Raw genomic sequence first — 16,468 nt, forward strand, 5'->3', positions numbered from 1 at the left:
GATCGTAAAATGATCACTCATCTGTTGTCTCCACTAGTGTGTCATTTGTAGCGTAATCACGGCGAGCCAAAAATCAGCGTCAAAAAAAGAAAACCCCGGAATAAAAAACGCACACTCCGCATCGCTGTACAGAAACAGGAGATTTCAGGCGCCATCTTGTCATGAATAAGTAAGTAGCACCACGAGATCGACGCTCTGATTGGTTCACCTCACATGACCTGCGTTCTGATTGGATAAGCGATGTGGCTAGCAGCACGCAGCGCGGGAACATTTTTCTTCGACGGTGAAGAAGAGAGACACATTTACGCTGCTTTCTACGTTTTTTCTACGACTACTTAGCAACATCCTATTACAGAAATGCATAATTAAAAGAATTGTCGGGGAGATTTATATTTCTCTACGCCGATTTTTGGCCTTTTTCTCGTAATATTCTTGTTCAAGGAACCCGGAAGTCAGTGTACCGGGACGCGGGGTGAATTTCCATAGGGCATTTATGGCCCGCACCCCGCTAGAATTAAACCGTCAAAACAGAAACAAAACTTCCAAAAAGCGAACCTGTGACATTTTTTCAGATCCCAATGACTATATTTTCGATCAAATTGACAATTTAAATATGCTTTCTTTATTTTTCTGCATTTTGTGGCCGGGCCGCGCGTAATACGATCGGAGTGGCAAACAAATTTAATACAGCCTTTTTCCGGAATTATTTGTGCACGAACAGTAAATTTTGGAGCCATAAGATTGCCATTAAAGATGCTCAGAATGTACCAAAAACGATGTTTAGGGGTCTAATTCTTACGATTTCCTCCGGGATTACGGTTAAATCATTCGTGGCTCGCCTGCTACTTTTTCTTATCAGCCACCCTTCTCTAAATTTTTTGGAGAAGGCTGGTGTCATCTGTATAATGTGACGTCATAGAAGCAGTGGATCGCTCATTCCTTTACAAAGACTGGATTTTTCAGAAAAAAAAATGAAGCGACAGGGTGACAAAAAATTTTCAAAAATGAAAAACGACCTAGGCATCCTATGATAGCCCAAAATGCTGCAATGATAGGAGCCATGAAGTCAACATACCAACATTTGTTGTTTTGTAATTTAAAACAATGAATTTCAAACGAACTTACAACAACTCTGAAGAGAAGGGACTTCTTTCAACTGTTGGGCAAAAAATTATTACGAGCATTTTGGAGTTGATTCAGAGGTTGAAATGTTTTTGCAAATAAAGAAAAATGAAGCCAGGGGAATCTGAACCAACAAATTAAATTGGTGTGGCCTTATCTGAGTTTGAGTACATGTGAGTGATCTACTTGAAACTGTCAGTAACACAGCAATGGAAACATTTGGAAAGTCCAGTGGGTATTATTAGCTGTTGTGTCACACATAACACCTGGTCCATACAGCCAGTAATTGTTTACTGCTGACACCTGATACTGCAGGTATTCACAATGATGTCAGAAGGTCATGGGAGATCCCCCTTCACACCTCGGGACTTACCAGTCTTTCTGAACGGTTGTTAGGGACACACCAAAGGGCTCACAGACAGCAGTAGAGCAACAAGGAGACAAGATCTAACATGGAAATCTACATGTATCTGTTCTGTGTTTTTCCTTTGTTATTTGGAATAACAACCTCTGGCCGACCGGAACATGCTGAAGCCGACCCGTTGAAGCTACCCCTCCCCAGTGAGTATGAACAACTCCTGCAGAAAGGTGAGGAGGCTGTACAGAGGGGAGACCTGGACTCATCAGAGAAGCACTTTGCAGCAGCACTCAGGCTTGTACATGTCAGAGGTAGGTTAAAAATGTTGACATGCACAATTTTACACTATCTGAGTTTTTGGGCCCCCTGGTGGCTTTCCTAGGTACTGATTGATATCTCATGATCTAGACATGCTAGGGTCATGAATTTTGGATGGTAGATAGCTCTTGAGCTAGACAAGAAGTGACATTAGTTTGGGTCCCCTAGCAGCTTGTTCTGGAACTGCAGGACAGTTTGTTTAAAGAATCTAAGAAGGAGGATAACTCAAAAACCGACGGACAGATTGTCATAATTTTCAGGTGTATAGGTAGCTTAAGTGATGCTTGATGTAATTAGATGATAATTATGCAAATCATGAGCTAATTTGCATAATCAATGAGGAATTTCTATAAATCTGCTGTATTCCATAATACAGCCTATGGAACACTTGTGACATGTAATTGGGATTGAGAGGTACTATTAATATATAGATTAGATTATGTAAGTAAAGACCCAATTTGCATAATTAATGGCAAATTGCTATAACGACATAGTGGTAACTGCCAGGTAGTTCATACTTGCCACATTTGAATGTTAAGTGAGGTTTAACTTGAATAAACATAATTTATTCAAATCACAACCTCATTAGTATAATTTATGAGGAAGTGCTAGAATAGCCCTCTAAAATAAGGCTGTCATTGGGTGGAGAATATGATCAACTGATATACATATGGATGGAAATGAAAATCAATGATCTTATTTTCCTCATAAATAAGATATTACATGTATTATCATTATAATAAAAATCTATAATTTCCTCAGTCAGAATGATTAACATCATTTGGCAAAGGTATGAGGTCATGGAACTCTTGTTAATTACAATAATAACTTCTATGAAAACTTAGCGTATACAATTTGATTTGCAAACAAAGAAATGATTCTACTCCAAACTTCATAAAGATTTTATTATCTATTTCTAAGTGTAACAATGTTAAAAAGTTATGTACAAAACTTGAACAAATCTGTTGCTTTCCTACAGATCCAACTGTTCAACAGTATGAAAAAGAAGTTTCACCCCTGCACAAGTTGGGTGATGTCTACTGCAGGCGAGGCTGTCAAACAGGAGACGGGGGAGACTTTGTCAAGGCGGCAGCACTCTACCAAGCAGCAGTGGCCAGGTCAAAGGTCTACAGCGAGACCCTTAAAACTGCAATTGAAGAAACAGACGTGCTGTTTCTCAAACATGCCTTAAAGATAGATCATGTCAATCCAGATAAGATAGAAAAACACAAGAAACAGCTGAAAACATTTCGTGAAGGAATAAAACTGGAGATAGACTCCCTTGACAAAGGAGAGTTCTCCTTCATGGATGATGATGAAGTATCAATTCATGTGGAGATGGAAGCCAAGAGAGCTGACACTGTCAGGCAGTTGTTTGAGAAGATTGCAAAAGAAAGGAAGGACTTCATTGGGCAGCTTGTAGACGAGTGTATTGAAGTAATAGGCCCCCCTCCCTGTAAGTACGCCCTGATAGGTTTGGGTTCACAGGCTACGGGACTGGCAACTCCGTACTCAGACCTGGACTTTGCCATCTTGATAGAGGAGGAAAATGAAACAAATGTGGCGTATTTCCGTCGACTCACCCTCTACCTGCACCTCAAGGTGGTCAACCTGGGAGAAACAATCCTCCCAGCCATGGGGATAACAAGTCTGAATGACTTCTACTCAGACGACCCACTGGACAACTGGTTCTATGACTCTGTCACACCAGCAATGCCACATGCAAGCAAGACTCCACTGGGCAGGGGTAAGACAGCTAAACTTATCCACACACCATGTGAGATGATCAAAATCATGCAAAATGACCTGACTGTCCAAATAAAGAAAGGCTACCATCTCGCCAGCGTATTGGGGAATGTGTGTTTGATCGCAGGAGACCAGGACTTGGTCAATGTGCATTCCACCTTGTGGACTGACAGCAACTTGAAAGTAGTGAAGGGACAATATCTGTTTTACAGGGATTGAGCATAATGATGGAAGATACAAATGCTGAAATGTTTACACTCAAAGCTCCAACATCTAGGCTGCTAGATGTGAAGAAAGAAATGTATCGATTTTCCACCGTTGCAGTGTCGTGTTGGGCACTACTCTTTGGAATACAGCCCACCACAATATGGGAGACTATTCAGAAGATGAACATGAACGGAGTCATCAACAGTGAGAACGCGCATCACTTGATGGTGCTGGTCAGCATCTCAGGAGAACTGAGGCTGCGGACATACATGAACAACCGTGGACAGGTGGAGAAGATGTCAGCCTTATCGTCCATGTCTGATAACACAGATATTGAGGAGAAGTTGAAGAAGGTATTTTACCTCTCAAATACAAAACAACTGATGAGGTACCATTACACAGCAATACCATTAAAGGCCTTTATTTCACAACTTACCAAAATCCAACATTCTAAAATAATGGTCAAACCATCTAATACATGTATAAAAATTCTGTTTGTCAATTCGTCACAAATACAAGCCATGGTATATTCAAGTCTGTGTGAGTATGAAAAAGCTAAGTCCTATGCAGCTCGGGCACTACAGGATCGTATTTCTACATATGGTAAATCAGATCCTAACGTCGGCATCTTACTTAACATCTTGGGTGATGCCTGTGGGAAGCTTGGTGAATACAAAAAGGCCGTCAGCTATCATGAACAAGCACTACAGATGAGTCAGATTATCTATGGTAAGAACACTGAGCATCCCCACACCGCCTCGTCACTTAACAACTTGGGTAATGCCTGGGACAATCTTGGTGATTACAGAAAGGCCGTCAGCTATCATGAACAAGCACTACAGATGAGTCAGGGTATCTATGGTAAGAACACTGAGCATCCTGACATCGCCTCGTCACTTAACAATTTAGGTAATGCCTCAGCTGGTACAATCTTGGTGACTACAGAAAGGCTGTCAGCTATCATGAACAGTCACTACAGATGAAGCGGAGTATCTATGGTGAGAACACTGAACATCCTGATATCACCTTGTCACTTAACAACTTAGGTGCTGCCTGGGGACAACTTTGTGATCACAGAAAGGCTGTCAGCTATCATGAACAGTCAGTACAGATAATGCAGATTATCTATGGTGAGGGCACTGAACATCCTCATATTGCCTCGTCACTTAACAACTTAGGTAATGCCTGGTATAACCTTTGTGATCACAGAAAGGCCGTCAGCTACTATGAACAGTCACTACAGATGAGGTGTAGTATCTATGGTGACAACACTGAACATCCTGACATTGCCGACTCACTTCACAACTTGGGCGCCGCCTGGACTGACCTTGGTGATCAACGAAAAGCCGTCAGCTATTTTGAACAGTCACTACAGATGAGGCATAGTATCTATGGTGAGAACACTGCACATCCTGACATTGCCAAGTCACTTGACAACTTAGGTGCTGCTTGGGATAACCTTGGCAATCAAAGAAAAGCCATCAGCTATTTTGAACAGTCACTACATATGTGGCATTGTATCTATGGTGAGAACACTGAACATCCTGACATCGCCTCATCACTTCACAACTTGGGTATAGTCTGGAGGAATCTTGGTGATTACAGAAAGGCCGTCAGCTATTTTGAACAGGCACTACAGATGAAGCGGAGTATCTATGGTGAGAACACTGAACATCCTGACATCGCCGACTCACTTCACAACTTAGGTGCTGCCTGGGATAACCTTCAAGTTGGTGATTATAGAAAGAGATAATGAGGAGTACCCATGTAACGTCAGATCCTAAGATTAAAATCATCATTGACTATTGCTCGTAGTAAACTCATTCAGTCATTGGTGAAAAATTTATACCAATTGCCAACTTCTCCAGGATATAAGGTAAAATGTCAATAGCAACTCATTCCTACTGACATTTTTAAAGTGTCGCTATAATGGATGTGAAAACCTCTTATGATTCTTGTTCATCTTAGCCAGTAAAATCTCAGAGGCATGACATGGTGGACCTTTATAGTTCATTTTGTTCTGAAAGTTGGTGTTTTTTCTAATGTCAGCTTGCAAAATACCTGGTTGCCCAGTTGCCCCGGGCAACCAAATTTTACTTGAGACAACCTATTTTTGAACCTAGGTAGCCCAGTGTGCTACCTGAATTTTAAGAATCCCCCCCCCCCAAATCATGCCCACTTGGGTTGCACCACTGTATCCGGCAGATGCTTTTTAATTTTAGGTATTAATGGCCTATTACTTAAGTATCAGTTAACTTAAGGCTGTTAGAAATATTGTCAAAGGCGTATGTATGTAACATTACTTACTATATATTTGAGGAAAGTAGTAACTTATAGGTGCAATATGGGGCAACCTAAAATTCTGATGGGCAACCTAATTTTTGCCTGGTTCAAAAAAGTATTTTGCACACTGAATGTCCTTTATTCTTTCTTAGTGTAATATTTTAAGCCCTGGAACTTGACTATCCTTGTCTCTCTACACAAAAGTGTTTGATTATGTAAGATCAAAGGCCCAACTAAGAACACCTTTCTTCCTTCAATACCAAATTTCTTATTGGCGGGTTTCATACTTTTTAAGATTGATGTTCTTCCTCTCCCGTGAAAATAACAAAATTTGTCACACTTACCATCATCTTGTGGGAAAAGTTCTAAGACTATATGGTTTTCAATACAAGCCCAAACTTCTTTTAGCCTGGAAGTTTTTACTCTAAGATTTTTGTTCTTACCCCAAGAACACCACATTTTTATTGGGTAAAAATATATTGAATTCTTACTTTATCTCGCAACCAAAATATCTTTCTTTTCTAAAGCACAAAATTCTTGGTACCTAGAAATGGGTTCTTTCCTTTAAGATTTATGTTTTACACTAGAGTAAGGAAGGTTACAGTTATCATCTGCATAATTATATACCTGTCAATCACGTTATACGCCTCCTCTGTACCCAGGATGCACAGGGCATTGACAGCTGCGTATGTAGGAGCCAGGTGTGCCAGCTGTCCTGGGCCACCTGCAACAGGTGTGCAAATACATGTAACTCAGTCTTTAGTCAAAACATCAGAGAAATGCTGCGTGGTTTAGTGATATCACAGTATAATAGGTACAGCACTGCTAAAATTGATGATACACAACAGACCTTTCAATGACAGAGTATTGTATGCAAGAAATAAACAGTCCACATGGTTCTGTTTTGTTTGATAAGATATATAAGGCTGCCCAGCTCTGTCCTGTTTTATTTGAATAAAGATTCTGTCAAAGACTTGTTGTAACTGGATTTAATGTTATTGAAGAACATACATGTATATCAAATGGTCAAATTGTTCAGATACAGGCACAGGTACAGGTCTGAACCTGTACTTAAACCTCTGTACCTGTACCTGTACCTGATTCGTTCAGGTATTCAGCCCAACTGTAGAAGCTAGACACTCAGTCTTACTACTAATATAATACTAGTGGCTGAATGAAGGGTGAATAAAGAAAACTCATCTTACCTCCAAACCCACCGTTTGGATGTTGGCACGCTGACAGGAACTGTGCAATCCTACAATAAATTGTTCAATGTGAGTTAAACATACAACTGTAAATTTATTTATCTAAGCAAAAATGTAATTAGGGAGTAGAAGGAAGTTTTTTCATTGTTTTACATTCACTACTGAAACATTTTAATACGTAATTAGAAAGGCATAGTAATTTTGCAATGTGACAAATTTCCAGTGGAAAGACTACTGCAACACTTAAGTAATTTTAAGATTTACAGTAGTATGTATAGAATATTTTTGTGTCCCAAGGAAATTTTACCACAGAACCCCTCGTCATGCCCTGTGGCTCATGAGCTTCTCATGGTCTATCGTAACTGGGGACTGGCATGTGTACTGGCCCTGGGAACAGTCTATCTTTCAGGCTATGTTTCTGGTTGCAGAGTTGAATGTCTGACTCACTCTGAGACTGTTTCTTCTGGGATGGGTTCCTCTAACAGTTCCAGACCATGGACGATCCAGTAACACAACCACGGTCGGCTGGCATCCAGGCACTGGGGAATGAGGAAACTCACTGTCAAGGGAACTGCATGGCATTTTTGTATCAGGCACAGCAAGCTACTATCACTAATAGTATGTAACTGTAAATCACAATTTTTCTGCAATACTGTAATATTTCAGTTTTTGCGGTCACTTCTGTAGCCATACTGAAAAGTCATGCCGGGGCATCCGGACATACAAATGTGCAAGAACTCCTGCACACAGACTACAAATTTTACTATTAGGCTCACCCCTGAGGTATCGCCAAAAAAAAGAGCAAAGATGCCAGGTGGGCAATGCAACAGATAACAGTCCTTACCTCGTACACATCTGACAGGTGTCGGAGGCCTTTCTTCAGGTAAGCCAGGTGTTTCTCCCTGTGTAGAACAGGGCTGAAATAACATAAAACCACATACAGGTGATTGAGGCGTGTGAGGTTGACCCAGGGGCTTAATCACAATAGAACAGGTCAGAAATGTATCCACTGTATATTGTACTTTTGTATACATTATTAATATGTAGGGCTAAAAATACAAACTGCATGTGCAGGTAAAATTGGAGCTGTGCAGGTATTTCTGATGTCTACCAGGTGTAACCCTCCTGCACTGGTCCATGTGTAATTGGGACTTTTATATCTACACGTAGCAGTATGTGGATTTTCATATGCATTAATTTGGCAAAAATTGACAATAAGTGTCTAGTAACGTATTAACGTTACATATAACGAAGCCAAGCCAACAACAACATTAAAAATAAATTTATAATCATAATAAATAAATAAATAACTCACTCAGCATCCCCATCTGACCTCCGATGGAAGTTTGAGTACAGCTGCTCTACAGACTCCTCCACCTTTTCCTGAAACAACAGAAAACACATACTACTATGGTAGTACATACTGGTACATGTACTAGTATGTCATAGGTTCATCAATACAGAACTCTAAAACTAAATACTAGCAGGATAGGACGGTTTTTACATAACTAGCATGGATACTCTATGATGCCAATAACAAATTTTCCTGCTCTGTTGTGTTGAGTCCTTCAATATTGTGTAGGGATTCAATATTTACAAATACCCATCTCCAAAATCATACAAATCCACCTGTTTTAAATATCATCTGACATGGAATAATATTATAAACACATGACTGTCATGACAACATTTGAAATTCATTAGGTTTCTATCGCAAGTTATGCATCTCATATGGTATAACGGAAGTGTATATTTTCTCAGAGTGAGCCTGGGACGTTCATAGCACGTTTATTAGCTCACCTGCTCAAGTGATGAATGGGTAGCCAGGTCATCGTCTTCAAAACGAAGCGCGTTCCTGCCAGCCTCCTGACTGCGCAGCGCCATCTTGAGAATGTTGAGTCCACTCATAAACGCCCTCTAGCGGGAAAAATTGAAAGTGCAACAAATTTTGAAGCAGCTGAAATCAAACGGGCAAACTGCATGCTGGGATAGTTTCCAGATCCCGAAGAGAAAGATGGTAGGTTTTGATTCTGTCACATTTTAAAGCTGTCGTAGTTCAGTGTTAAGAGCATTTTAGGTATGGTTCTATGGACCGGTAGGAAGGGAATATGTCTTTGTATTGATGACAGTCAGAAGTAGTGTTTTATGCTGTTAGAAATTTAGAAATTACGACAGCAAAATTATGTTTCGCTGTACAGTGCTGACTCACTTGCCCCCCTCCCCACCACATACATGCGTTCGCTCGCACGTATCTTTGAATTATGAGCAATTTGGGGAAAAACAATGCTTTTGGAACACTATAATCCACTTCATATATTGTGGTCTTGTTATTGCCGAGGCAGTGTTATTATTTTCAGTTATTAAAATGTTGGAAATCTTGTTGCTTTAAGACTAGAGTATAATATATTTTGTCAGATCAAAACAGTTGAATAAAGGAGGCTGGAATGAACAAGGAACCTCCTATGAAAGAATAATTTTGTAGCTTCAACATTTGCAACATGTGCAGTACAATCAGATTCAATGGAAGCATACCCTGGCCTCCTCGTGGACAATTCTGTCTTGTACTGTAGTTCCTTTGTCTGTACTAAAGACATTAAAAAAGTACCTTAAAATTTTTAAAACCTTGTCTACAGGTATATCATATATGATAATCAAATCTCCACTCTTTTTGAAACAGGGTCAGAACCAGTCCGGAGGTGCAGGTGGACAGGGAGGGGAGAAGAAAGATGATAAGGTAAGGATGTGACGATGTGTACTCACCTGACTTCAGTTGTGAAAAGCCAGTGGAAGGAGAGGGTTGGGCTCGCAGCCTTTCAACTTGCTGTTTCCAAAGCACACTGCCCCTACGGCCTCAAAAAGAATGAGTGAAAGAAAATTAGTTATTCCACTGTTCCTCATTATTTTTTTGTCCAGGACAAGAAGAAGCGTTACGAGCCTCCAGTCCCCACCAGGGTGGGGAAACGCAGGAAGAAGGGCAAGGGGCCTGATGCTGCCAACAAACTCCCCGCAGGTAACGTTACACACGTTGTCTCACTAGAGCCGACTCACTAGAGGCATACACAGACTAGTTTTGTCAGACACCCCATGAATGCAAAAGAATATTCCAATGAAGTATTTCCCAAGCCTTACACAATAACAATTTCATTTACCGTTAAGTGTTGCTGGCCTTCCTGATTGTAATTCAGTCAGTAGTCAATCTACCGGTACATTGTATATTCAATTTTGTCAATAGAAATATGACCTAATTTATTCATTAAAACTTGAAGCATTGCTGGCCCTCCTATTAGGCTAAACTCACTGTATAGCATTGCCAGGATCCCCCATGCAGACCCTCTCAGAAGTGTACATTGTACAGATTGTTGATCCCTCCCCTCCCCCCCAGTGACCCCCCACACGCGATGTCGGCTGAAGTTACTGAAGCTGGAGAGGATTAAGGATTACATGCTGATGGAGGAGGAGTTCATCAGGAACCAGGAGAGACTCAAGCCTCAGGACGAGAGAGTTGAGGTGAGGGCAGGGGGATGTGTTTTAGCAAACTGTAGTCGTAGTAGTAGTAGTAGTAGTAGTAGTACACAAATGTAGTAGTAGAAGTAATATCCAGGCTTTGGTTATACTGCTGCAGAGGTTCCTGACACAGCAGCAGTTGGCTAGTGGCACCACGTTTCCAAGCAGCTCTGTCCAGCGGGTCCACGCTGGTAAGGCAGAACATACTGCACCTGCGCGAAACCCATATTGTATTGTGCATAACAAAGGCAGAAGTCTTTTCACGTACATAAGTGTGACATCCCATTTGTAGTTTCAAATGTTTTGTCAGAAAATATTGTCTACAACGGGCAAAACTTTGATGAGTTGACCGAACATGCATCAAAAACTGAAAAATTCAAGGTTTCATGCAGGCACAGTAAGTTATGGGGAATGAGTTAAGTGGTCCTTATAGTGCACATTATGGCAACAGCTAGTCTGTGTGTGGCCGGATTGTTGTTTACTGTGCAAGAAAAACTTCCTCTGTTGCAACCCACGGTCAGCCCTTCATGCAGGCTGTGTTACTTCTAATGAGGAACAACTTTTTCCCGTCATCAGTTACCATACTGTCCATTTCATTCAGAGTGAAACTGCAGCTCTGTCTGTGTCCTTGTTTGTTTGTTTAGAATTGCCATAAGTACTATGTACTTGCTAGTCTTCCTGGAGTCCTTTCTAATGCTAAGGTCACATTTCCAATACAATAATTATTCAATACATGACTGTACTTTAATTGACATAAATGTTCAAAATTTCAACTAACTGAGGCTACACAGAAGCAGACTGACTTTAGGTTATGCTATGTGGCTTGCCCCTGAGGCATCGCCAAAAATGTCTCTGAATTCTTGACTGTCTAAATTTCAGGAGGAGTGCTCTAAGGTAGACAAATTGCACGGCAGCCCCATGCTGGTTGCTTCCCTGACTTGGTAGTTGGTTGACTGAATTTGGCTGACTACAAGTAATGTTATTTGGCTTGACCCTGAGGCATTGCCAAAAATGTCTCTGAATTGTTTTACTGTTTAAATCACAGGAGGAGCGCTCTAAGGTAGACGACCTGCGCGGCAGCCCCATGTCGGTTGGTTCCCTGGAGGAGATCATCGATGATAACCACGCCATCGTGTCCACGTCGGTCGGGTCGGAACACTACGTCAGCATCCTGTCCTTCGTGGACAAGGACCAGCTGGAGCCGGGCTGCTCGGTTCTCATGAACCACAAGGTAGTATACTTCTACTCATGGTCTGATTGGCTACAATAACATGAAAATGAAAGAACTTTATTGCTCGACTGTTGTACATGGTACAATGTATGGCATCAATAACAGTGTGATCAATACAATCAAGTCTATTCTAAGAGACTACTAGTATTACTACAGGAATATGAACGTAAACGGTGTATGACATGATGTGCGTTAGGCGTTGCTATGTGTTACAATACTTCCTCCCTTTTGTAATGTACTTCATATATATTGGCCTAAGTACGTAGATATGGAGTCGGGGCATGACATGAGTAGGGCAGTGGCATATTGACAAATGCCACCTACATTTTGAATGAAGTATAAAAGAAATAATGGCAACTTTTTAGATCATCTTTTATGAAATTTGTGAGGTGCAGATAATTTTCAATGTTTCCGTGTACCTGCACCAAAAATAATTAGAACCCTGACCAGTATTGTAAGGTTAACTGCTGTATACGCATTTTGGTGTTTGACGTTCAATATTGTTTTGAGCTAATAGATTTGGTACCATCCACTTGGATTCTGTAAGCTGGCAGGTCTTGTGTGTGCCCTGTAGATAATGATGATGATGATTATGTTGGGTCTGACTGGCTTAACCAAAGCATCAGTAGTGCAGTGTTGTGCCACAAACACTAATATTTTCAGTGTCAGATAGAATAAGAGACCAATAATACATAATTTTTAATGATGCTAACATGTACAAAGTGTGTGTTTATTCCAAGCTAATTCTGGGCATGTTGCAGGCCTGTCCAATAGTTTTTTTACTCACAGCTCCCATTCCTCCCACTACCAGGGCTGTGTAACCCTACAACCCGTGCTATTGGCTCCCCTGCATGAGCTGCGGGTAAAAGCATGTTGTGTTACTGCAGGTGCATGCTATAGTGGGCGTGCTGGGCGATGACACAGACCCCATGGTGACTGTCATGAAGCTCGAAAAAGCCCCCAAGGAATCATACGCAGACATAGGAGGCTTGGATCAGCAGATCCAGGAGATCAAGGTGTGTTTGTTTGTTTGTTTGTGTGTTGATCTGGCCAGGTGCAGGCCATAGTGGGGGTGTTGGGAGACGACACAGACCCCATGGTGTCGGTTATGAAGCTGGAAGCGGCGCCGTCCGAGACGTACGCCGACATCGGGGGTCTGGACCACCAGATAATGGAGATCAAGGTAGTCACGCATGGCCATTGCTGGATCATAATGGAATAAAAGTTTTTTGCACTTAGAATTCTGCTAGCATCAATATATTCGTAGTGCAATGATGATAGAAAATGAAGAAGTAACCAGAAATCTTTGGTCTCGATTGGTAGAGATCCCGATAGATGGATCTGCTGGTACAATCTGCAATTCACTTTCAGTATCGTACAAGTAGAGCATTAAAAGACATTTACCGGAAAGGTGTTATGGCAAGCACCGACTATTCAAATGATGTCAGTAACTACCAGTAATGTGATAGCATGTTTAAGTTTTAGGATATGTTACTTTTAGCAATGTTAAGTTATTACAATAGAGTGTAGAACCAGAGTTTCTATTGACAGAGACTGCAATCGGGATATCTGTCGGTAGAATTGCCATTTCGGAGTCTTTACCTTGACAAATAGAAAATCAATTTCAAATCTTGCTGCCACTAGGTAGTATTTGCCAACACATCTGGTACTTACATGGTACCAGCTTTAAAAGGGACATACAATGTACATTTTGTATTAAAGTATTTGTTTCTTACATATTTCCCACTACCATTAGGAGTCTGTAGAGCTGCCCCTCACTCACCCAGAGTACTATGAAGAGATGGGAATCAAACCTCCAAAGGGTGTTATACTCTACGGAGCCCCTGGAACAGGTAAATCTTACATTTTCAAATGTTGCCAGTTTCTGAATGAGGTAAGGAATGTTACCGAGTAGCCTTCGTAGCTCCTGCTTCTCCTATCTGGTCTGTTTGTTCTCATTCTCAGGGAGTGGAGCTTGTCTCAAGCAATTTGATGTTTCTGACTCAGGGAAAAGAGATGCAGTTCTAGTAACCCAAACTTGCTTTGGTGACAACAGAAGAAAATTCTGGCTTGCTACATACTGGCATACTTTTCTTTAGTGGAGATCTTCAAATCAAAAGTACAACATGTACATGTATTTGTGATACCGGTATGCCAGCATACAACACGTAGGTGAATTTCTTTCTTTTTTTCACAGGTAAAACTCTCCTGGCCAAGGCAGTAGCCAACCAGACGTCGGCTACCTTCTTGAGAGTGGTCGGTTCGGAGTTGATCCAGAAGTACCTCGGGGACGGCCCGAAGCTTGTACGCGAGCTGTTCCGGGTGGCGGAGGAACACGCCCCCTCCATCGTCTTCATCGACGAGATCGACGCGGTCGGAACGAAGCGTTACGAGTCCAACTCCGGTGGTGAGCGCGAGATCCAGCGGACCATGTTGGAACTGCTGAACCAACTGGATGGGTTTGACTCACGTGGGGATGTCAAGGTGAGAGCAGGCTGACTCATCTATCGAACTTGAAACTTGTTGGAAGTTCTTTTCAATGATGTAATGAGTAGGATAGCTTTCCCTGTACAGCTGGTGTTAGAAATATCTACCTGCAGTCTGCATTTTGCAGAGGCATTATCAATATTGCAGAAGAAAAATTAAGCAACCTGCTATTTTGCAGATTGAAAAAATCTGGGTAAGAGTCCAATGATGTCGGCATAATATTGTTAAGGACTTTTGTGTTTACTACTGACTCTATGATATACTCTATGATATGCAATTTTGTATATACCATGATGGGTTTAGGTCCAGACTTGTGTGTATTTGCAGAAAGTATTTCTGAATTGCAGAACAAAATTGTGACATTCTGCAACATTGCAGAATACTGAAAAAAATGTATTGACAGCTGATATCATGTTGAATGTTACCTGAATTCTCTTCTTCTTCCAGGTAATTATGGCCACCAACCGAATAGAAACACTGGACCCTGCACTGATCAGACCTGGTAAGTTGTGTGTATTTGGCACTATTGACCTTTTTTCCTTAGTCAATGTGGGCATGGATCTTACATGTACTTGTCAGATGGGCTTTGCCCAAGTTTAGTACATGTTTGAAGCAAAGATGCAGTCTATTCAAATGATTTAAGTAATTGCCTTCAGCCTGCTAAGGTAGTTGTTTTACACCAAACTTGTACTGGTTATGGAGTTAGGCAGTATGTAGAGGGTTAATGAAATTAATACATGTAATGCTCTTTGTTTGTTAGTAAATGTCAATTTTGCCTCCGTAGGTCGCATCGACCGTAAGATCGAGTTCCCGCTACCGGACGAGAAAACCAAGAGAAGAATTTTCCAGATCCACACGAGTCGCATGACCCTGGCGGAGGACGTTAACCTGGAGGACTTCATCATGGCTAAAGATGACCTTTCAGGCGCTGATATCAAGGTCATTGATCATTCTGCAGGCTGTTTCTATTTCTGTAGTTTGATGAACCATGTTGTATCCATGTAATACATTCTATGCTGTTTGAGAATTGCACAACACGTAGTTAAACATGTGACATCGTACAGTGTATGCCCCAGTAAACTGCTAACAGGTTTCAGAAGCAGCTGGAATATTATTGTAGAAATTGGCCAAATAGACAGATAACATCCAGGGGAGTTGGTCAACTAGGGTTGCCCCTGGTATGTTATCTGCTTATTTGGCCAGTTTCTACGGTCTTTACTCTTTCAATAACCACTTCCAAAGCCTGGTAGAGGCTATAACCCAGTCATGAATCAAAATGGAAAGTATTCAATCAGTCATATGTGGGAGTACATCCTTGCCGCGTTGTCACAAGTGGCAAGAAGTAATGTTTGAAAATGCATAATTATACCACAATACGACAAGAGAAAGCACATCATAATTGATGTAGGCAGCAAAGCAACAACAAAGAGTACCAAAAATTGAATGCTTCTGTCAGAAACATTGGTACAGAAAAGAAATCAGGTTTTGTACCTAAGTAAACAGTCGATTTACCAACTTGATGAAACTATTAACATAGGTACATTCTGTATTTTCCAGGCTATCTGTACAGAGGCAGGCCTGATGGCTCTACGAGAACGCAGGATGAAAGTCACCAACGAGGACTTCAAGAAGTCCAAGGAGAACGTGCTGTACAGGAAGAACGAGGGGACACCGGAGGGACTGTACTTGTAGAAAGGAGAAGGGAGCTAGTATTATATATTAGTTGTTCTACAATTGCTTCATGCAAGCTGAAAAAACAGATGTTTATCGTCATTGTCATTCAAGAACATATACATGATGGGATGTAAACCTGAAAGCACAATATAAAATCCACACCATGCCATATCTATGTTGAAAAGCTGAATATAACAATATACGTGTAGTAGGGAGTATGAAGATGGGATTGGGTATAAAGTAACGAAGTAATACATGCAACTTGAACTATCAGTAATGTTGATTAGTATGAAGACTTTGTTCCAAGAATAATAAACCATTGACACTGTAAAA

General features: G+C 41.1%; 2 protein-coding genes across 2 annotated transcripts in view; one reads left to right on the forward strand and one right to left on the reverse strand.

The window, feature by feature from the left end:
- LOC109482783 (protein farnesyltransferase subunit beta-like) overlaps positions 1 to 9,148 on the reverse strand; it is a 24,090-nt gene extending 14,942 nt beyond the window's left edge. Inside the window, exons 1-6 of the mRNA XM_019785618.1 lie at positions 9,040 to 9,148; positions 8,555 to 8,622; positions 8,084 to 8,156; positions 7,687 to 7,778; positions 7,240 to 7,289; positions 6,662 to 6,758 (exon numbers count right to left, since the gene is read on the reverse strand). Of these exons, the coding sequence (XP_019641177.1) occupies positions 6,662 to 6,758; positions 7,240 to 7,289; positions 7,687 to 7,778; positions 8,084 to 8,156; positions 8,555 to 8,622; positions 9,040 to 9,147 (488 nt within the window). The 5' untranslated portion in view covers position 9,148. The remainder of the gene's footprint in view (positions 1 to 6,661; positions 6,759 to 7,239; positions 7,290 to 7,686; positions 7,779 to 8,083; positions 8,157 to 8,554; positions 8,623 to 9,039) is intronic.
- A 41-nt stretch (positions 9,149 to 9,189) lies between these two features.
- On the forward strand, positions 9,190 to 16,468 carry LOC109482784 (26S protease regulatory subunit 4). Its single transcript, XM_019785619.1, has 11 exons — positions 9,190 to 9,256; positions 9,917 to 9,973; positions 10,153 to 10,249; positions 10,622 to 10,746; positions 11,789 to 11,974; positions 12,862 to 12,990; positions 13,731 to 13,827; positions 14,172 to 14,458; positions 14,909 to 14,963; positions 15,246 to 15,400; positions 16,019 to 16,468. Exons 1-11 carry the CDS (start codon positions 9,254 to 9,256, stop codon positions 16,151 to 16,153), a joined length of 1,326 nt encoding a protein of 441 aa, XP_019641178.1. The 5' UTR covers positions 9,190 to 9,253; the 3' UTR covers positions 16,154 to 16,468.

Source organism: Branchiostoma belcheri, unplaced genomic scaffold (assembly GCF_001625305.1).
Source record: "Branchiostoma belcheri isolate BF01 breed outbred unplaced genomic scaffold, Haploidv18h27 scaffold60, whole genome shotgun sequence".
In the NCBI taxonomy this organism is placed as follows: Eukaryota; Metazoa; Chordata; class Leptocardii; order Amphioxiformes; family Branchiostomatidae; genus Branchiostoma; species Branchiostoma belcheri.